This window comes from Fundulus heteroclitus, chromosome 14 (assembly GCF_011125445.2).
Source record: "Fundulus heteroclitus isolate FHET01 chromosome 14, MU-UCD_Fhet_4.1, whole genome shotgun sequence".
NCBI classification, from domain to species: domain Eukaryota; kingdom Metazoa; phylum Chordata; class Actinopteri; order Cyprinodontiformes; family Fundulidae; genus Fundulus; species Fundulus heteroclitus.
The window spans coordinates 19128050-19151683 of record NC_046374.1 but is presented as its reverse complement, the minus strand read 5'-3'; the positions used below and the strand labels follow the sequence as shown (position 1 = coordinate 19151683).

At 38.9% G+C, this 23634-nt stretch overlaps 1 protein-coding gene across 1 annotated transcript in view; it reads left to right on the top strand.

The window, feature by feature from the left end:
- The window catches only part of LOC105937282 (phospholipid-transporting ATPase ABCA1), a 259683-nt gene that overhangs the window by 162511 nt on the left and 73538 nt on the right, over window positions 1-23634 (top strand). Inside the window, exons 34-36 of the mRNA XM_036146479.1 lie at window positions 8842-8916; window positions 13363-13532; window positions 22442-22619. Of these exons, the coding sequence (XP_036002372.1) occupies window positions 8842-8916; window positions 13363-13532; window positions 22442-22619 (423 nt within the window). The remainder of the gene's footprint in view (window positions 1-8841; window positions 8917-13362; window positions 13533-22441; window positions 22620-23634) is intronic.

Below are 23634 nucleotides of genomic sequence, written 5' to 3'. Positions count from 1 at the left end.
AGAACCTGCCTGATGTCCTGAGGGAGGTTGTTCCACAGGAAAGGCGCCCAAAAAGTGAAGGCACACTTCGCCAGCAGTTTTTCTCTGCGCTATGGGGATTTTTAGAAGGCTGGTGCTAGTGTACAGACATGTAAATGTCCCATACTCACAAGCATGCGTATTTGTACAAAGATCTTGAGCTAATTGGAACACCTGATTTGGATTATTTGGATAGGTGAATGAATATTTTTTACCAATGTACAGGGAACAGAATTATTCATACCCCTGGTAGATTTTACCATGTTCATTCTGACAATGGGTAATACATAGTAATGTTTAGTTGTCTAATGCTACATTCAGACCAAACGCATTTTTCAGCATCTAGGGCATCTGATTTACATGCAAAGTCTATGTGTGATACACCTCAAGTGGCTTCGGGACGTCTCTCAGCGCATCAAACGCATATTGCGCTACGCATTTTGAAGCCTCTAGAGCGGCCGACACTTGTTGAAAATTTTAACATTTGCAGATGGATGCATGGCATCCACCAATCAGAGACCCCACTATGTGAAGTAGTGGCAGATTTTCTTTATAACAGGAAAAAAAATATTTTTACTTCTTATCACTGATAAATGTTAACACCAAGCCACCTGAATGATGTCTTCTAACCTGAGACAGATGGACAGACAGACGCTCTTCAGCTGAAAAGCGGCGCCTGTAGTTGTCCTGGCTGGAGATACGGGCACCGATGACGGTCAGCAGGTTGTCAAACTGGGCTTGGGTGGGACGTAAATAGCGCTAAAAGTGACTGGGTTTCCTGCAGTAACTGGTGAAACACACCAAACTAAACGCCTCTGAATCATCTGGTGAATTCAGACACAGCGTAGAGGCATCTGACGACGTTCTCTAGCTATATTTAGTAAATAAAGCCAAGCCACTCTCTTGATTTCATCCGCAGTTTTACTAAGCGTCTGGCAGAGGAAAAGAAAATGGTAGCTACCCCCAACGGGCGCCACTTTGCCAGACTTTGAGGCTCTAGACAGCGCATCGGACGTTTATGTGCACAAGTGTCCAAGTTGGGGCGTTGGAGCCTTTTTGATGCTCAAAACGTGTTTGGTCTGAATGCAGCATAAGGCATGGAAATCATTGGAGCTCAAGATAAATCATGCAAATAACATAGATATTGTGTATCAACCTGGTCAGCAAATACAAGAAAGAGAATAAGTTTGATATTAACAATAAAGATTTGTCCATTGATAGATAAGGATATACATCATTTCTGATGTCGCCTTTTTACTGGGTTTTTTTGTTTGTTTTCAAAACTGATACTTCTTTTAAATTGTTGCATTTTCTGAAGTTCCCCTGTCATTTGCTACCAGAAACCAACTTTTGTTTGAATAAAAATGATTTGACATCTAAATTTGCCATGGGGTATGAATCATTTTAAGCTTAACTTTAATCACCATGCACACAAGCTTTGTATGCCGTTAACATATTTGCCGATGCTTGTTTCTTAAAGCTGCAGAAAATATCTTAGAAAGAGATTAATGTGTTCTGCTAAAGTCATTAAGAGACAACTAAGTTGTTTCTTTGCCAAAAAATAAAATAGGGCCAGATGCTACTTTAAAAAAAAAAATCATCTTGTTGTGATGGAAGCAATGAATTACATGCTTTTCTTTTTCTTTTTTTTCTGTCCAATAGCTGCAGAGATTATTCTCTATCGAACCTCTATGTCTAGAATTAAGCCAAAGCACATAGAGAGTCCAACTGTTTTGTAAAGTATTTGTTTATTTACCTTAAGTCATAAGGTTATTGTGACATTCCTGAAGATTTTCCACATATAGCATGTTTTGTTAATATCATGCAGCCGACATTTGGCACAGAGTGTTGCTCTACATTAAACCAAACACTTGGTTTAATGTAGTAGTGCTGTTTTCACCAAACAAAGGACTCTTTCAGTATGGCTATTCTAGATTTTGTACTGAAGCAAACATATTTTTAAATTTGGAATCATTGTCCAGATAGGTTTACAATGTAGGACAGGAGTGCATTTCATATTCTCTCTAATGCAGTAAAAAAAAAGATAAAACATCCGTACGTGAAGTGGATCGAGCGATGAGTTAATGAAGAACCGCTAAGGCATAATCTTTCTAAATGGATTAGCCAGTCACTGAGTTCAACATAGCGTAAAACAAAATAACTTTACACTTCAGTTCAAACAAGAATCGAAAATAAATAAACAAATCATATTAATGTCGTTCAGTACATGATGTTTAAAGCAGCAAATGAAAAAGAAACCTGAACAAAAACTGACCTTTGATCCCGGACTTAATGTTTAAGCAAGTTCCTGTAAGCAAAGAGATAAGCTTTTACTACATTCCTGCCAAGCCTGCAGCTCTCCCATTTAAACATCACTACCTTTTTTTAGCTTGTGTTGCGTCTTGGGTGCACTGGCTCTTATGTCGGTGGTCGTTTGACCTTGCTGAATTAAAGAACTATACAAATGGATAAAAAAGGAGGGGGATGACTAATATCCCTCACATCTGTTTTTTAAAAGTCAATGGTAATACCCCGCTGCTGTGTAATGCTTTAAATAGAACAAGAATTTAGGAAGCTTAGTGTTTAAATAAATTCATGGTCAGTCCTTTAACGTCTTTTGCGCACACATTTGTCTAATTATTGTTTGTATTTATAACTCGGTCAGTTTAGTTCATGTGAATAATTTCGTATGGAAGCTTTTATGGCCTTGGGTGCAGTTTTACCAGAACCCCATGCAAAGCCCTGTTGTCTTGTTCTTTTTTGTTTGTCTTCCCTCTACATCTATCTCCCGCAAATACACTCATTAACATTTCAAATTTGTGGAATTTTTAACCACTCTACAATCAGCCGGCTGCTTTTGACTTCGGGCAACTCCAGAATCAGCGCTACCCATGTTTTACCCCCTGCGTTTCTGGGATCTCAATGCTAAAGTGACTTTAATTTGAGCCCCAGAAATGATGTAACCCTTAATGGCCAGGCTTTAACTGTTCTAGTACTGCTGTTCCTGTTATTAAAATGATACAATGTCCTTGGGGAATGTCTGGCTTTCTACCGCTGCTGCTGCTGCTGCTGCTGCTGCTGTTGCCCGGCGTGTTTGAGATGTGAAACGGTGACTGGGAAGTAGCATCTTTTTTTTACACTCTGAGCCATCAGTTCCTGACTGGGAAGTGAGCATTGAAATTTTGCCGTAATTGCATTTCCTGCATCCAGCAGGTAGAAATGGAGTTACTCGCAGCAGCTCACATTGGGAACAGTAAGAAGCAGAAAGCCTAAGTGCCGCAAATTACATAATTAGGCCTAAAAAAGCCACACAATAGTTAGATGATGTCAGAGTGCCTCTGTTTCCTGAAATGCTCCTGCAAGTGATTCAAACACATTTCCCTCAGTGAATCCTTGATTTTAACCATTTAACTGTATCTTGTTTAGTGTATATAGAAGTAAATTGTGCATGACCCTTTGAATGCTGAGCAAGTTAACTAGACCCTTTCCCAGTTTATCCCTCCTTTTTTTTTAGTCCTTTTGTCGCCAGTTTACTTCCTCTCCATCCTATCAGACCGGTTTAAATGTTTTCTTTATTACTTAATTGTTTTGTACTGAATTGTTTGAATGAATTGTGAATACATATTGTCAAATCAAAATTGTAATGTATTTGTATACTGTATACCTGTTTACAGAAAACTTTATATCACACACTATTTCTATTTACTTTGATCTGATCCCCATTTAGAACAGCATACCATCATGAAAATATTTCACTTCCAGTTTTAGCAAACTAACTCATATCTCCTAATACCACAATTTAAATAATAATGGAAAATTATTAAAATAAAATTCAAGATAATAAACATTGTTCCCGAGACCAGGAACTCACACTTTGAAGTGTCCCACTGCTTAATTTCGCAACACAACAACAAAGGTAAAACACCAGAAACATGCAAAATGTCAACAGAACAAGTAACCAGCACCCAAACAAAACATATGCTTTAAGGACAAACTTTTTATTTTACGTTCTTGGCTTAAAATCCTAAAGAGCCCCTTTTCCATCACAAACCCTGGGAAACTTTGGTTTCCCAGGGTAAACCAAAGTCTTGGGCTTTTGCTAAGGGCCATTTATGCAAAGCGGGTTAAAAATGTGTGCCGAAGGTGGAGAAAAACTGCAGTACCACTGGTTATGAATAGTTTATTTGATTTAAGTTTGTTGGACCAGATCTAAAAATGAAAAAATGCGTTTTGGTATATTTTGACCAAAAAGAACAAAAAAAAACTTAATAGGTACTTTTATTAAATTACGCAAGGGGTTTCAAGTAAATAAGGTGAACAAAAATGTAGCTGAAATCTTGAACACCATTTGATGAATGAGGGGACAAATCAAACCTAAACAAACTGACAAACAGAAAAATTGACCCATAAACTCTTGCCAAAAAGATATCCCCGCACACTTCAGCGGCGTATCGTGAACTGCGGTATTGACTGGGGTCTTCGGGCCAAACCAGCCTTGTCATTGTTGTTTAACAGGAAGGAGTTTGTCAAGGATTAGACTCCGGCAGCTGCTGGCCCACTTCTCATCTTGTTTCCAGTAGCTGCTAATCCTTGGGAATTCTCCCAACTGGAGCTTCTTCTTCTTCTTCGTCTTCTTCTTCTTCTTCCCTGCTTGGCACGATTTATGCCGGAGTGGAGTGAAAACGCAAAGCACACACACAAAGAAGATTCCATTCGCTTTTTTGCTGTGGGATGCATCACAGACAAGCGTAGGAGTCTTGTTCTCGGCCCCGTGCATGAATAGACTTGGAACAGATAGAATGTTATTCAACAAATATTTCTGTCAGCAGAGATTTTGGAGCTCTTCCCTTGTCCCTTTTTTTTATTTTTTTTTTCAACAAAGTGATATGGAACGAGATGAGTTCATGCCGCCTTACTGAAATGATGTGTAAACATTTTGTTAAGCCATGCAAGCAGAATAGTTCAAAAGGAGGACAAGAAGTGCTCTGAATAGGAAGAAGTATCACACTTCTGAGAATGCCACTGTGCGTTATAGGTTTTTGTGACTGAACAATTGCCGAATGGAGAAAAATAAGCCCCTTGTAACTGTCTCCGTAGCTGGAGACGTCTCTTTGTTGTCCGTTGCTCCCTTTTCCATTCCCGCCGTGTCAGTGCCGACAGGAATTTGCACCTGAGCACACTCCTGCATTCTTGGGATGTCTTTCTTGATTTCTCTCCGCTTATTTTTTTTGCACCTCCCACCTCCCCTCACCAGTTGTCACCTACACTTTACTTCCCCAGACCTCTCCGGCGCTGCACACACTTCCACACACTCACACAACCTTTTTTTTTTTTTTTTCTCCTGCTCCTCTCATCTGCTTCTGATGAAGGCAGAGTCCAACAGGAGGTCCATTTGCATTTATATCACACATGTAATGTCCTCGGCACTCTCGCGGCTGAGCTCAACTGTGTGGTGTCAGCACGCCACTTCAGAAAATCGGACGCCCGTCATCTCAAGCCCTCATCTCAAGGCTCATTTCACATGATGCACAAGTGGAGGGGAACAGCTTTTAATGCAACCTGTCCTGCCTGCTCTCTGTCCAACGTTTGCATCTCATCACCCCTTTGCTAAATGTTTATTTCCAGCTTAATTTTCTTTGTTGGATGATTGCTTAAATTGGGTAATTTGACAGTTACACTAGCTAATAAAAGTAATTCATAGCCCTAGAACTCAATTTCCCATTACCAAATTATTATGTATATCATTTTGTCCTATCAAGTGTTTTTTGTTTTTTTTTTTTTTGGGGGGGGGGGGGGGGTTAAATGTTAACATTACACCAAAACATTACCATTAAGGGTTTTTAATGGTATCCTTTTAGCTGTAATACTTTGGACCACAGCATTTTTATCTGTCATTTGGAATATTGGGTTTAGAGGATGGGATTAAAGGTGTAGCACTGGATAGGTTTCATTCCTATTAAATGACTGAATCTCTAGAATTACTGTCAGATATTTTCTGTCCACTGCAACCTCCCTTTCTTACACGGTTCCTCGGGGTTCCATTCTCTGTCCTCTTCTTTTTTTTTTTCTTTGCACCTTCTCACTTTGGGATCTTTTCTTAGAAAACTTCCTTCCATTGCTACACTGCCAGATTCACCTGCCTCCCACACCTAATAATCTGCTGTCCATCCAACCCCCAGTAAATTGCCTTTAACACATCAACTCTTCAATGAAAGCAAAACAGAGAAAGAACCAGTATTTTATTTAATTAAGTAATAGCAATAAGTAATAATGACACCTAGTGTTTCAAGTCGCAACAGCACACACTACTGTCTATGCCGTTTACTCAACGGTCCGTTGCTGCTGTGAAACCCCACTGAATTTTTACTTCCACAGATTAGGTATATGATGTTGTATTTTGTTCTGTTTCTCATCCACTTAAATCACTGGCTCCCATGTTTCCATGTTTTGCCAAAACAAAATACTGCAAATGTTCTGCTCTGTTTTGGGAACCCTGGGAACTCTCATATGATTGAGTTAGGATCCAGGAAGTAAACATGGGCTACACACTGCACTGAAGTAGTTCCAGGCCGTACCTCTAGGTTTGAAAGGAGAAAAGTAAGACATTGTTCATAGAGAGGACCGATCGTTTATAGAAAATATTACTTCCATCCCAGCAAAAAAGGGCATTGCATTAGTCAAGATTCTCAGTGACAATGATTTTGGTTCATTTTACAGTTTATTTCTCACTTATTGCTCCTAAGCAACTTGCTTATGAACTTGGGTTGCCTCGAGTCATACATTAAGCAGCATGTAATAAATGTGGGAGTAATTGTGGACTCAGATTTTAAATGAAATAGATCAGCTTAGTTTTGCAAAAAAAAAGTTCAGTTAGGGTAAATGGCAAAACTGAAGCCAATTTTGTCGAGGCATGATTTGAAGATAATAATACATGCCTTTTATCTTAAACCGTCTTGACTATTGTTATGCACATTTTGCTGGTGTCTGTCAAACATCCCATTCACGTTTTCAGCAAAATGCTGCTGCCCATCTTTTAACTTAAAAACCTAGGCACATCTTACCTATTCTGTCCTGCCTTCGCTGGCATTCTGTGCGTCACAGACTTAATTTTAAAATCTTAATGTTGGCTTATAAATGCCTAAATAGCCTTGCTGCTCTGTACCTCTTTGATTTACTCCAGCCTTATCTTTCTTCACAGGCCCTTAGATCATCCGACCAGCTGCTTTTAATTATCCCACAAACCAAGCAGAAAGATCAGGCGTTTTCTGTTCTGGTTCCAAAACTTTGGAACACATTGACTTCAAATATTAGGCAGGCATCTTTGCTTCCTGTTTTTTTAGCTCTCTATTAAAAAGACATTTTTTAAAGCATTTGGTCCACTGTGAATTGACTTGCTCTTTTTAATGCCTCCGCTCTGTTTTATGAGTGTTTTAATATGTTTTATGTCTTGCTTTTATCTCTTACAGTTATCTTATTTTTATAGAACATTTTGGCTGTATAAGAAGACTTACTGGTTTCTAAATGTGCCTCATAAATAAATTGGATTTAGGATTATGGGACTGATATGCCAGCACAAAGCAGTACCTAATTGTGAACCGGAACCAAAAAGATTCGTAACTTCAAACATTTCGTACAAATGAAAATCTGAAAAGTGTGTTCTGTGTTTGTTTTGATCCCCCTTGGGTTAATACGTTGTAGAACCGCCCTGAGTCATCCTAATTCATGAACATGGTCTAAAAATATTCCACTGCATGCGAAGCAGTAAAAACACCTCTTTTATTTTCTATTGACGCTTTCTTGTCGAGAAGCATCAAAACTTCTGATCTAAAGTTTGAACAAAGTCCAGGTATTTGTTCCATCTCAGCGTCCAGCTGGAGCTAATTGATGCACGCTCACTGATGTGAGTCACTCAAGCGCTCCTAATTTGCATTACCCTTAGTAGTTGTCCTTGAGACACAGCTTCCTACCTGAGCTGTGGATCGCTTTGTCCCCTTCAAAGTTACCATGTGGTCCCTTTGCTGGTTCTCTAATAAATGCTCCCCATGGCCAGCTTGTCAGTTTAGGTGGATGGCCATGTCTTGGTAGGTTTACTGTTTGACCCTAATCTTTCCATTCTCAGATGATGGATTGAGCAGCGCTCTGTGAAATGTTCCAAGCTTGGGACATTGTTTTGTAAGTTAACTCTGCTTTAAGACCGTGTCCCTGACCTTTCCGCTGTTTTCCTTGATCCTCAAAATACTGTTTCTTCCCCAGCGTTACCCAAAAAAACCCATTTATACAGACAATACTCCATCCATCTGTCGCAGATGGAGATTTTCTAATTCAAATGACTTCAGTTGGTTGCCCTGGAGTTTATATAGGGGCGACGAAGTAAATACAAATGCACATCACACTTTTTTTTGAAAACCACTACATCCCTGCCCGTTTATAGCTTTGTGTTGGTCTATTGCATAAAATCCGAATAAAAAGCATTGCGTTTTGTGGCAGTAATGTGACAATATGTAAGTAGTTCACTGGGTTTGAATACATTTACATGGCACTGAGGGGTGACACATTTAAATTATTTCATGTAAAAAAGCAGAAATGTCAAAAATGAAAGGGGAAACTAGGAGTCAGAAATATAGTAGCAATATTTTGTTTCCCATGAAGTCTCAGTGAAATAAGTGGCTCAGTACTCCCTAATGCTCTCCAGAAGTCTTAATTCTTGTCTCCCTCTGCTTCACGCTTTGCATTTCAAAGAGCGGCGGTGCTTTTCCAAGGGTATCCAATTAAGTCTCCAACTCAAGATTGTTTTTCTCTTGTTTTCTCCTCCGTCTTTATTAGGATAACGTCACTGATCAGACCCTGCAGAATGCCGAGACGGTGCTGAAGAAGCTGGGAACCAGGGACAATGTCAAGGTATCGCATTTGCACTCCGTGACTGTTACGTCAAATTAAAGAGGATGAAAGTGTGACGGCAGCAGAGGTGAAAATTAGTCTGGCGCAGTTTGGTTTTTTTTTGTTTGTTTGTTTTTTTCAGCGCAACTGCGGTGATTAAGAGGGAATAAAGCACACGAGTAGCAAAGCACTGATGTAAAATTTTACATATCAAAATGATCCTGTCATGAATTGCAATGTCATGATTAATACTTAAGCACCTTATAGACTAAAGGGGTATAGTGAATAAAGCAAATTGGGTCAAATGATGATCAAGCAACACATTCATGTGCAGTGAAACAATCTCATGTTTTGAGCATCTTTAGCGATAAAGGCGCATCAGAACTGTAGAAAACTTGAAAGTGCAATTTTCAAAATGAATGTGTTTCCACTGCTGAATTAATGTTAACTTCAGACTGAGGTGGACGGTCACCCTCAAGCAGAACATAACGTCTACACATACAGCCACAGCTACATGGGAATGGTTTAAATCTTAGCATATTCACACGTTAGAATAAGATTCCAGGTGGCAGGGCTGAAAGGCAATCGAGTGCCTTCGGCGTTTCTGGAGGGAACTACGAAGATTAAAAGAAAAGCAGATCGTAACCAAAATAAATCAGAAATAGTAACATTTTATACTTTTGCATCATATAAATAAAATACAGATAATTTCATAAATGGGACAGTAATTTAAACACCATGGCTCAAATGATGAACAAACGTCACATTACACTGCACTAAATCAACCATTCTTTGATTGCTTTTGAATATCTTTAAGCAAAAAAGGAATCGGATATGAAAAGCAAAACAGTTTTAGGTAAAGGTTAAAATTCAATAAATTTAAATGGTCAAATCATGTTGAATCCCCCCTACAAAGATCAAACGCTCCGCTTACTGGGAATTTCTCTCCTCCATACTCTCTAATTACTCTAAAAAGTAACAATTATTTCTGGATTTTTCTACATTATTTGCCAAAACGGTGTATTGAGCAGACATTATTTATCTTGAATGAGTACCATTTCAGATTTTGAGAGGTTTGCTGCTGAAACGCAGGTATATTTCTTCAGATAAAGCAAGACAGCCTACACACACGTGTGTGTGTGTGTGTCTGTGTGTGCTAATTCCTTCACATGCTCCTTTGTGACGGAGCGTTGTGTTAGGCTGGCACTCAGACACCATCCACTCTTAATTATCGCTGAACTACCAGCGGGGAGTCCTCTCTCACACCCACTTTCTTTCATCCTCTTTTCTTTTTCTTCTTCAGCTCCCCAGCAACCAAAGGCTCAGAGAATCACTTACATGAAAAAGAATGTGTTAAAAATATTTCTGCTCCACGGCTTGCCCGCTATGTCACATCAGGATTTTGCCAACGTGAGACGCCTTGATACCCGGTTTACGAAAAGTAATGTTTTTCCATGCAATTGCCTACTTTAATGGTAAATGCTTCCTCCGACGAGCTCGGAAAGCATTTGAACTCCTGTCTGTATAGCAAATTTGGTTTACCAATGAACCGGGAGTTCAAAAATGCGGCAGCAAGCATCAGATAAGAGTGTGCCTCTGTACCACTGTTGTATTATACATCATAGAGCATCTTCCCAATCCATCACTTCTTTTTTTTTTCCTTTTTTCTTTTAAACAACAAAGATTCATAACCTCTTTGACCTGCTTTTTGATGCTCATTATAGTAAGATACACCTGCTGGTCACTTTGATAGGAATTACTATTCAAATGCTTGCAGCCAATGACACGGCAGCAGCTACTAAGGTGTCTGGCCTTGGTGAAGACGTCTTAGTTTGAACTGTCTTGTTACTGAATTGTGTTATACCAATACACTCGCCTTACTGAAGGTGAAACTGAGCATCGGTATTAGGAAGAAAGGGGATATAAGTGACTTTGAAGGCAGCATGGCTGTTGGTTCCAGACGGGCCGGTCTGAGCATTTCTGGTGCTCTCTCTCATCATTTCTGTTGCTTTTGTTGTTGTCTGTTTGTTTTGCTTTGTTTTTCGGGATGTGCGTCTGCGAGTGAAGATCAAAGGGAGTTATGTTGTTTGGGTATTTGACATAAACTGGCCTCGACCCAATTTTTCGAGTCACAACAGTACAAGACCGAGTCGAAGACAGAGGCATCACATTCCGAGGCTGAAGCCATGAAAAAAGACAGAATCCACACAAAATCAATCTCAAGCCCACTATCCCATCAATGCAGAAATACCAGCTCTGATTGATACTTGGAAAAGATGTGCTACAGCAGCAGAAGACCAAATCAGATGCCAATCCTATCAGCTAGTCTTAAGAAACATACGCTACAATTCACACAGGCTCAACAAGATGGACAGCAACAGATTGGATAATGTTGCCGGGTTTAAATATTGATTTCACCTCCAGCATTTGGATTGTGAGCTCGAAATCTGGCTTAAACACCATGAAAGCATCGATCCATCCTGGTTTGCATCAACTGTGGTAGTAGGTCACTGTACTCCAATGGTCCCCGCAATCACTAAAAGGATAAGCAGGTCAGTCTGTTTGGAAAACTGCTGACAAGTCCCCTTTTATAACCTTCATATTTTTATAATGTAAGCTGTACTCAAGCAGCATCCATGCACATGCACCTTAAAGAAGATGGCATAGAACATGCAACATTTTCTATGATTGCAGATATGGCTGCGTCAAAGAATCAGTCAGCTGTATATAATGGATAAAGCAAGTAATTCCTATAACCTTTTTTCACCACAATGAAAAGACAAAAAGCTAAGCTTGGGTAAAAGAAAAGAGCCACCTCTTATTCTTTAACTTAACATTGTTTTGAAAACATTGTTTTTTTCCCTCCTGCTCTTTTAACCCCATAACCCATCTTGAATAAGTGGAAAACAATGAATAGATGATTTAAAAAGGCTATTCACATCAACAATCTGCAAGGATCATTGTGTATGTTGGTAGAACATTTACGGCTGTCTCGCTAGTCGCTACAAAGCTAGGTAATGCATTTGCTAGCATTGGCTTCTCAAACTCCAACTGATAGCTTGCAAATTGTAAAATCATACTATAGTCATATTAATCTTCTCAGAGAAAACAACACAAATTGGACTTTAGAAGTAAAATTAAATTTAAAACACCTGCCATGTTTATTGATGCTCCAGGTAAAGATGTGCACAGAGCTTTAACATAATTTCAGCCTGAACATTTCCATATAATCTAACCTTTACTTTGATTCTTTTTATGCATTGGGAGAAGATAATTTCATGTAAAGAAATAATTGTTATTGACAAAATCATCAGCACCACAGTTACTCATATTGGACCTCACCTGACCAAGCTAGTGATTACTTTGCAGCGCAAACGGCTTATTACTGGCATCTCTCGCTAACAACAGGCTGACATAATTATAACGTCTAATGGTTGTTATGGAGACTTGCTGCATTTCTCTTAACAATGAGCTTGAGATATATTTATATATTTTCCTTTTTTTTTTACTTCCATTAACATTCTTCTCATAGTGTGTGGGGGCAAGAGATAAACTCTGGTGGTTAATCATTCCTTTTGTCTAGGTTTTAGTTGTGTTCATCTTTTTTAAATATTGATCAAAGTCAAAGTATCTTTAATATTCTTCCTTGACAGACATTTGCCTTGGATACAAGGATCAGCTGCATTATACTATATATTCAATCACTAATAAAAGGAGCCTCAGTAAACTAATGAATAAATATACAATAGTAACAACAGTTCATAAATAACAGTTCGACTAAAATGAATATATTAAAACTGTGAAAAATCAACCTTTAAAAATAGAATGATATCAATTTTGTTTAGTTTCTACAATATAAAGATCAAAACATTCCTCACTGCACTGAACTGCATACACCACTCTGCTCATTTTAGGTTTGTATTTTTTTTTTCTTGGGATGCACCAGCCTCTGTCTGAGGGTCCTGTTTGGTTTGAAATGTACTGGGATTTTGTGTTCACAGGCCACAAGCCATGGGCAATGCAGACGTGCAGACCCTGTGGCTCTATACTTCTCCAGGAGGAGTGAATGCTGCTTGTCAAGACTTGATGCAATAAACTAGGTTCCCTTAGATAGGAAATTTTTTTTGTCCAATCTCACTCCTCCTGGAGAAGCGTAGAGCTACAGGGAGAGTCGTCTGCATTGTACATGGCTTTGCAGCAATGCCTCATACTGAGCAAGCATGAAGCGACAGTGGAAAGAAAAACTCCCCATTAACAGGAAGGAAAACCCCCAGCAGAACCGGGCTCAGTATGAACGGTCATCTGCCTCGACCGACTGGGAGTTACAGAAGACAGAGCAGAGACACAACAAGAGAGACAAAAAAGCACAGAAGCACACATTGATCCAGTAATCTGTTCTACATTAGATGGTAATAGCAGATGATAATATTATTAATAATATGCAGTGTGTTTTTTTTCCTGTTTTAGGTGTGGTTCTACAATCAGGCATGGCACAGCATGGTATCATTCCTAAGTGTGGCTAGCAACGGCATCCTGAGAGGAAATCTGCCCGTGGGAGAGGATCCACGGCTTCATGGCATCTCTGTTTCTAATCACCCTCTAAACCTCACTAAAGAGCAGCTCTCTTCAGTGGCCATGTAAGTCGAAGCAAAGAGTCCTGTTGTTATTTCTCACCTGTCCCTATATCATGTATAAGCGTTTTGGATCAGGGGTGTTAGAAGACAAAATGGAATAGAAAATAAGGCTCCCACGTCTCTTCTCTATGTATTCAACACTCTAGATGTGTCAGTTTGATCACCACATAAACCAATTTGCCAGAGGTGATTTTGGACATGTTGAAAAATTTCACGAGCACGATTCTTATACAGCGTGTAATTTACAGGACTGCACCGGAAACTATGTTAGTGTGATCAAAATATCGTAGCAATGTCTTTATCTCACAAGTTAATCTCACACTTCACAAAGCAGACACTTCACTGACACGTGGGGTCGTGCATTGTTTAAAACCTTGAGTGAAACTTAAAGGAAGAGTGGATGATTTTTTTTTTCCAGGAATGCAGGTAAGAAACGGCCAGGTTCCTTTTTGGATAATTGTGCGCATGCGCTAGACCGTCTTATCTGCTCTTCCCCTCCACAGGGGGATCGTGTGAAAGAATCTCCCAAATCCAAAACTTGTAAGGCAGTTTGCTTCTTGCTACTTTGAGCCATTGTCAAAGTATACAGTGAGAGCAGCAGAGCTACAATGAACGGAAAACACTGAAGCTGAACTTGATACATAAGCACTGGAAGTGCGAATTCACAGCCAGCAAAAGAAAACTAGCAAGGAGCATGCATGTGCACTGGCGTTATATGAGTGTGTCACAATGATTGGCATGTTGTACAACCAATAGAGGAGGAGATGGTTCCCCCGGAACTCGAAGCTGAACAAGATTCGTCCAGTCGATCTACAAGCAATCACTTTCAGTATGATTCATTGATCTAATAATTTTTTTTCATCATTTAGGGGGCTAAATAGAACGTTGGATTTTCATTCCCAGATGGTTAACATATCCTTGTTGTAAACCAAATAAACAAAACAAGACGGCGGTGCTATGGGAAAGTAGCAGAACTAGTAATGATGCAGCAGGACACTGGGAATTTCACTCTACCCATCTCCTGCATGTCCAAACGTGTCCCAACAGTAGTGCATGAAAAGTGACACAAATACTAAAATACATCACAAAACCTGATATCTCTCAACGCCTTGTTCATTTCCTTACATTTAAACCCATGCAAGGTGTTTTTCAAAATGTCAGCATTACATGGCACAGTAGGAAAAAGTCTGACAGCAGCTTTGGTTTTCAGGAGCTAATTTCTTACCTGAAAATTGCCTGATTTTGTCAGTTAGCATTTTAATTATCTCGTAGCCATTTATTACTGAAAACATAGAGGATTTCTAATAAAAAAAGTATAATTTCACAATATAACCCCTTAGGAACAGTGTAGGAGCTCCAGAGCTGTGTGAATGTGTGTTCACACCTGTATCCGTTTCGTTCAGGTTCTCATGTTTCAATAAAGGTTAGTTTAGCAGATAACTCCAGATGTAGCCTTTAGATGTAAATGTGTTTGATCCCCTCATCCAGTGTTGGGTGAAAAAAAAACTCTTGCCCTTGCTGAATGGTAGCATTGTAACTGTCAGCAACCTCACTGCAATGTTTACCTTGAGTTACCTTGATAGAATTTCAGCTTCTACAAATGTACTTGAGAGAACTTTATTTATACCTCTACTATGAGAGGCCAAAGAAACTTCACTTTCCCTGAGGTGTCAAACACTCTATTTTACAGTCTTAGCTTGTGTTTATTACTGGCAATTTCCTGCAACCTACAACAGAGGCACAAGGAGGTTTCATAAAATCAAACGATAGCCTACTTCAAATAGTAGCTCAGTGTCAAAACACATCTTTGCTAATTTGTGTCCCCCTTTGCACACCCGTAAACAAGCCATTTTGTATCCCTGTAGTTAACCACTGTGTATTGAATGTATCTTTCTTAGAGATTAAGCATCAGATCAAATTGCAGGTAGACGATAGAAAGTAAAGAAAATTAATAAAAAGAATAACAATTATCAAATCTCACAATTAATGAAATGTTCTTGTATTCTATATTATATAATAACTTTTAGATCCTATTACCTTTGTGGCTGTGATCCAATTTTGAATAGTTGAAATTTGAAAGATAATGACCAAATTAGTAACGAGTGATTTATTACTTTTTCATGGACACTTACCAGGTACTCAGTAAGGTCAACCTGTTCAAATCCCTCTTAACAGAAATAATAAATTAGAGAGTTAGATGTTGCATGAACTTTTAGTGGTATTACAACATGGTGGAAACAATTGGGAAAGACCAAAACAGCCAATGTAGTGCAATATAAACATATATATTTTTTTAAATCACAAAAAAAAAGACATTTTAGGGACTAATATTATTAATTGCAGCCACAATATAATATTTATCTTATTTAGTGTAAAACAACCAAATTTATTCAGTGTTATATATTTGTTTAAGACTGAAAAAAAAATTAAACAGTTAATAAACTACGGCCACAGTCCCCTACGCTAAGTGTCAGTTCCAGTATAAATCAACATGGATATCCAAATGAAGGCAGAGGGGGGACCGAAAAGCATTGGAGCTATATTTGACTCACTGCAAGTCTTTCTACCATGTTTTACAAGGGATATAAGTGGATGTGTTTTTTTTTCCAGTTGTCATGTTGCAGTAATTGGCTACGTCAACTAGATGCAGTTGGTAGATTTTGGAAATATCTCTTAAAGATGTTTAGTTGAGATTTAATTACTTAATTCTTATAGGTCAGTTTTATATTTTAATGCTATTTTCACCCTCCTTATCATGCAAGTCACGGTAACCGTAGGAAGCATATTAAGAGAAGTCCTTGCCTGGCTACTTACCAATACCTGTTGCTAAGGTACATCTCTTTCTGCTGTCATTCCCTCATTAGATTCATTTGTGACCTGGTACCAAAACCACTTCTTATTACATTACAACAGCAGTGCAAACGAGTTTGAGGAGTCCAGAGTTTTAAGCTGTAGCTTAGTTATAATCTCCTTATTTTGCTGTCTGAAGTCAACTTTTTGTGCTATTTTTCTGAGTTTAGCATGTTTCGCATTAAATTCAATTGTGAGCTCCACACATAAACACACTTTGCACTCGCCCACGCTCTCTGTTAGGGTTATATACCTCGCTTTTAACAGGCCCATGTCCCCTACTGCTAGCTTTGCTGTTAGAGTCGCTCTTTTTGGTTCATGGACTAGGTGGGCTGATGGCCCAGGATCGCACCGCCATTCTGGACTTCTCCACAATTGTACAGATTGGCTGTCTTCCTGGTGCAAGACAGGTGGATCAAGTCCTGGACAAAAATGCGTTATTCATGTCAGATGCCAGAAGAGAAAAAAAGCAAACTGGTTTAAGATGATGAAAAGGAAACATTGGCTTAAATAACTCGCTTTAGCTGCATCAAACAGTTTGTTCTGACACTATGCTTTACAGCCATTTTTACACACACGTGATTGTTTAAAAAAAATACTCTGAAAGTGTTTCAAAGTAAAAAAAAAAGTCAGATTAAGTAAAATTGCAGCCTAATTTGCTTGAGCTCACTGTGATTTATTTGCATCAATACAAAGATAGGGCCTTTGTTTATTTTATTTGAGTATTTAAAAGAAAACTATTTTCTCCTGTTTGTATTTTTTATAAATATATGTGTTGATTCTTAATTGCTCTGGAATGTTTTTTTTCCCCTTTTTTTGAGAAACCTCATGCAGGTTAAGAGAATGTGAATTATAAATACGGCAGCTTAAAAAATATTGGAAAACAGTCTGGCTAACGTCATGATTTACCCCAACAGCATCAAACTTGGCTGCTGTACTTCCTGTATGGTTCTGCATGATCCAAATATTGATCATTGTGCAAAATGCTTTATATTCTACGTTTACCACAGCCTCTTTTCACTGTTGTATTTACCGCTTTGCTCTGCAGCCCTTAGCAATAAAAAATGCTCTAAAGGCGAGAGCAATACTTTCTATTCGGCTTTCCTCCCACGGTTCATCTTTCTTGTTCTTCCATTATTGGTTAATTAGCAGATTGCTTGTCCTCTTTTCACAGCAATTAAACACCTTCAAGCATTCAGAGCTAGATCATTCAGTGCTTCGTCCCCTACATTACCTCCCCCCAGCTCTTGAAACCGGCGGAAACGTGGGCCGCAACCAACTTGGTGTAAATGATTTCATATTTATGTGTTCTAATTGCGCCTGTTTGTCGATGATAAATGTGGCAAGGGCAGCTGATTTAATATGCAAATGAGGCAGTAGGACAGAGGTACTGGAACGCGGGGGTTAAAAGAATGAAAATCAATTTTGTTCAATGCTAATTGAGCAGCTAGACTGAAGGACCATTCAGAAGGGCAATAGCATAAATAAGGATGTGTGGCAATGAAATGAAGGTCAGCATAATAAAAGACAAATTTGGTTTTTTTTCCACTGCCGCCTGTAACAAATTGGTGTGTGATTGGTAAAGAAAAATCTAATTCTGTGTTCTTGGTTTCCTGCACTGGGGTTGGCAAACTGTTGAAAGTATTTTGGGATAAAACTGACGTGATGGAGCCACACTAATTTATAAAGTAAATCGAAACTGCACTACTTAACATACATTTCCTTTAATTAGATGTGGATGATTGGAAAAACATATATATATATATATATATATATATATATATATATAATTTAAGGATTATTTTAAAGATACATTTACACACAGGTATTTAATTTCATCTGTGAAATGGTAGTCAGATTTAACATTAAGTCTCCTGTGTATTAGGACAAAACATACAGGGGGGCAGACCATAACAATACAAACATATGAATATCAATGCACAAATGAAGACTGATGGATCAATCATGGAGCCCCCCTTCACACCTGATTAAAATGGTTGTATGGTTTCCAGTACCTCCAAGGTACTTTGAACATTGTGGGATTACTGGAAATATCTCAAGCCAATTTCAGTGGGGCTGCATTTTGATGTTTCTGCACCTCCTCCATCATTTTCAAAAAGACAGTGTCTCATTTTGCCAGCTCATCAATAGTATTTTTTTTAGTTTATCGTTTTTATTATAAGACATACAGGAATTGTTATAAAACTATATCATAAAAACCTGTAAATCCAAGCTGGCTCTTTTTCCTCACCCTTCTGACACAAAAAAATGGCAGTCAAAGGCTTACCACCTCCCTCTCTCTCCCAGCAACCAGAATGCATGCACAATTTGGAGGTGTGCTTCTCCCCATCCACCACCTTTCCGTACCTTCGTTGTCGATATCCGCTTATCCGTTCAGGGTTGTGTGGTTACATTAGCATGGCAACCATGCATACGCATACCTAAGAACAACTTACCTAAGAAAGACCAAATTACCTAATAGTCATGTTTTTTGGACTGTGGGAGGAAGCCAGAGAACCCAGATAGAGATCCTTTTAGCCGCTCCATTATTCAGGGGTTGCCACAACAATTCCTTACAACTCTCACAGAGACTTTGCAGAGATTTTACTCCAGACGCCCTTCCTGTCACAGCCAGGATTTGGTTCCGGGTCCCTGATATTAAAGGCATCCACTTAGCCCACTACACCCCATGGGGAGACAAACTACACTGCTGAAAAAATATAAAACAAACAAATTTTTAATCAAAGTATAATATTATAATAAGTTGAACTTCTTTGATATTGTCCTGGTTATTTGAGTAGTAGAGGGGGTTGTCAGCCAGTGAGAGCTGTTTTGGTGCACCAAAGGGGGAACAATGACAGCAGAGTTGGCAGGTTTGGTACTGGAACCCTGTTTCTTTTCAAAGATGACAGCAGGTTCACTCTGAGCTCATATGACAGGAAAGGGTCTAGAGATGCTGTGGGTATTGTCATTCCGACTGCAACATTGTTCAGCGTGATTGGTCGGTGGTGGGTCAGTGTTAATCTGGTGAGACATACTCAGGGAGGGAGGCACAGACCTGTACCGGATAAATGATGCCATTAAGCATCAGGATGAAATTGTTATACACATTGTTAGACCCTTCAGGAGTAGTGTGGGTCCTGGGCTCCTCCCAAGGCATTAAAATGCCCGGCCTCATGTGGCAAGAGTACAGTCCATGGAGAATAAAGGAATTGACACCACTGATAGGTCTCCATGGACCCCCAACCTAAATTCAATAGAACATCCCTGGGGTATAATTTTTAGAACCATCTGATGCCTTGGTCAGGATCTGGGAGGAGGTACCCCAAGAAACCATCCATGTGCTCATCAGAAGCATGCCCCAACATTGCTGGGTATGCATACAAGCACATGGAGGCCAGGCAAACTGTTGAATATCTTTCTGAGTTGCTGCAATGACATTTCAGCAAACTGGACGAGCCTGCCAGAGTTTTTCAGTTTCACTTTTTAAGTGATTTCAGAATAATCCCCTCTGAGGGTTAAGCCTTTTCATTTTCATCAAATGATGTGGCATCCTTTTGTCCCTAACACATTAACCATTTCATATAATTTTGAATGTCCAGCTTGATGTATTTTGAAAGTGTTTCTTTATTTTTTTTAGCTGTGTATATTCTGAGATACCCAGCACTTACCAATCTTTGTGTCCACAGAGCATGATAATTGCATCGTAAGGCATTAATTAAGCCTGAGCAACTTAGCAACAGTTTTTTTTTTTTTTTAAACAGGCTGTTGTAAGCCGCCTTGAGTTATCCTATTGTTTTGCATAAAGATATGTGTTAATTTGTAAAACTTAAATAAGCTTAATATATTGGTAGCTAATGGAAGTTCACAGTCCCATAATGAGCTTGTTCTGATTAATTCAAGAGTCTTATTTATAAAATAATGCTTTACAGGTCATGAAGTCACGCCTTATTTAGTGTATTAATTGTCATAATCTCATTTGCAGTTTGTGCTTATTTATGTCTCCTTTAATATTTGCTTATTTAAATGGTAATTAAAATTGGCAGATTTATCACGAAATGTGTTTCATTTCATTTTCCTGCATTCATTTCAGGGAATCAATGCAACTCTAAATCTGTGAATGAATAACAGCACAGACCTTTTTGAAAATGCGTTCTCGCAGTGGTGCTTCTTCCTGAACGGCACCCAATGACTCACTTCTTCCGCCCCACACTGAACAAAACATATACAGTTTTTAATATGAAAATTCCAAAAATGAAATAACCTGCAGAGTTAGATTTTTTTTTTCCAGGAAACCCGTATTTACTTTTTTCATTAAGTTTTCACACATTGTTTTAAAGCAGTAATGACTGTAGAATAACTGCCCGTACTGTACTTGTGTTTTTTACACTTGTCTCATGGTGGTCCCAATGCCAAGAAAAGCATTAATTTTTTTTATATTTTCACGTGTCTTTTTTTTATAGTTTCACATACAGAAGAAGCTTTTCATAAATACCAAATTGTCCAGTGTATCCTTTTGAAATCTGTGTCTAAATATGAAAACATTTAAAAAGAGAGGGTCACATGCTAACCTGGCAAGCCTAGTGCCCGCTTACCGAAGGCACTGGGTGTCTTACCCAATCACAGTATCAAATAAAAATGTCGTCAGCAGCACGCTCCATGAGCAACCACAACAAGTCACGCTGGTCAAGGGGTGCTTTTTGGATAGTGACACCTGTGACAATCGTGGATTCTGACAAAACTAGCAGCAGCTATGTGTGCGTTCTCCTGCGCTGGCATGCTTATTTTGTTTTGGCTGTGGGCTCCACACCTCTTGTTTTCATCACAGCTATATGTCCTGCCTCAAACCATAATAATGCAACCTGATTGGCCGACCCGTGCTGGGTTGGTCTTGAACAGCTGAGGCAGGAGCGGGACAAGATGGATTCTTGTGTGCTTGTGAATGCACAAATGCCAAGAGAATTCAGTTCTGCTGGCAAATTTAGTCCCATGCACTGCCGTCTCTTCAACAAATTTAAATTGTTCTTAAATTTAGATTGAATCATGAGCTCGAAATCCAACACCTAGCATATTCGACCGCCTGCAATATGTTCTTACTGTTTACGCCACAACAGTAAGACTACACTAACCTGTGCAATGAAATCAAATTTAAAAGTGACTGGAGAATTTAAGCTGTGGCTTAATGCCTATACTTGTCTCAGATGTATCTGCAAACAAACAGCTGCTCCCTGCCTGTAGGAGACTCCAGACAGCAACTGAACGGCAGCACACACGCAATTTGGAATAATCTATTTGGGGCAGGATCCTCCAGTTTTTTTTTTTTTTTTTAAGTTTTAAACAAAGAAAGATGCAGACGTATAAGTCCCCGGTGCCCATAAAGACTGAGGCTCACACGTGCGCTCACGTGTCTGCATGCAAGCACACAGCAGTCACCAAGCACTTGCCTTTTACAGGCGACCCTGCAACTTCTTATCTGTGTCGAAAAGGAAAACCTCATTGTAAACCGTTAAAAAGCTCTCTCTTCTGACTTTGTAATGCATACTTTCATTTATTATCTAAGATCGTGTAATAAAAAACTGTTTTAAGTTAAAAGCATATGTTTTTGAGTGGAGAAAAAAAAAACATTGGCGTCAGAAACTGTATGTCAGAGTGAAACAGGACGTGTACAAGGACAGCAAGACATTGGTGAGTTGTGTGGTGGGAGTGAGGGAGAGAAAAAAAATGATCTGCTCTCAGTTTCCTCATGTTTGCGATAGTGATGGGGATTTTAAAGTGCTCGATCCACAGCCAGACGTCCACAACATTCGCGTCGCCAACGGGTTTAAACCTTAGCACCTGATTGTTGTATTTAAGAATTGTTGCAGTGGTATGTTGCAAAGCTTTATTCCACACCGAAAACAGAACAGTTCAAATAAATCATTAACATATCCATGATGAGAGTATCTAAACTTCTCACCAGAACTGTGCATGCCTTCCATATAATTTTTTTTTTTCATTTCCCTTGATGAACACTTACCTCTCTGCCCCATTTTCTATTTAATATGCTGTCTCTTGATTCGCAGGGCCACGACCTCTACAGACGTGGTGGTGTCCATCTGTGTTATTTTCGCCATGTCCTTCATCCCCGCCAGCTTTGTCCTGTTTCTCATCCAGGAGAGGGTGAGCAAAGCCAAGCATCTGCAATTTGTCAGCGGCGTAAACCCGACCATCTACTGGTTAACCAACTTCGTCTGGGATATGGTAAGAGTTGTTAAAGCTCTCAAAGGATTATGTCTTTACTTAATAATGTTCAACGTGTGCTTAAAATCTGATCTTTAATTCACCCAGGTACGTTTTTTAAAGGGCTATTATTTCTTGTTTTATAATCTAGCTCACTGCTGTTCTACAGATTTTATTCCCACCTAGGGCTACGAGTAAAAAAACTTCAATCCACTGCAATTGATAATGCAGCTCTGACAGCGCTGGCCATGGGGAAAAGGGCTTTAGCTGATGCACTGTTATAGGCTGAGGCGTAATTATCGACAGCAGCTGCCCCTGCTGGTTATGCTCAACAGGCTTACTAGTACTTCCCCTCGGGCATCACAGAAGTAAACATTTCATCAGGCTCTTTTGGTAACGAAATGCCATCAGTGCACACATCATTATGGTGAATAAATGCCATCTAAGTGGAAGACAAATGCACCTAGGGAGGCAGACTAAGGATTTTTTTTTTCCTGACCTGTATTGAATTATTAAAAAAAATGCAACAAATAGGTTCAATTTCTTACATTTTCTATTTGAAATTCTGTGTAGCATAAATAAGTTATGCTAAACTATATTAATGTTTACTAAGCTTTCTCAAAACCTTAAAGCCAAGAGAAGCTTCACTCACTCACTAAAGTGTGCACACCCAGGTTAAAGTGCCAAGTTTTGAGACCAAAAATGAATTAGGTTTAAAGCTTCTAACCAAAAATAATGTTATATTAATTTGATATTCAACTGAAAACTTAACAAATCTGTTAGGAGGAAAATCAAAAAAAAAAAAAAAAAAACAACCGAAAACTGTATTTTTTAAATAAAAGTGTTGCGATCAATTAAAGGGAATCCATTCAACTCGTTGAGCATAAAAACTGCCAAGGTAACGAAAATGTTAATACTTGGACGATTCCAGGTCATCAGCTTTGTGAAATAAGAGGTTATTTTGACTAAATTAAGGTCCAGCAAGGGCAGATGCAGGTCTATTAAATGAAAAATATCTATTTATCACTGTGTTATT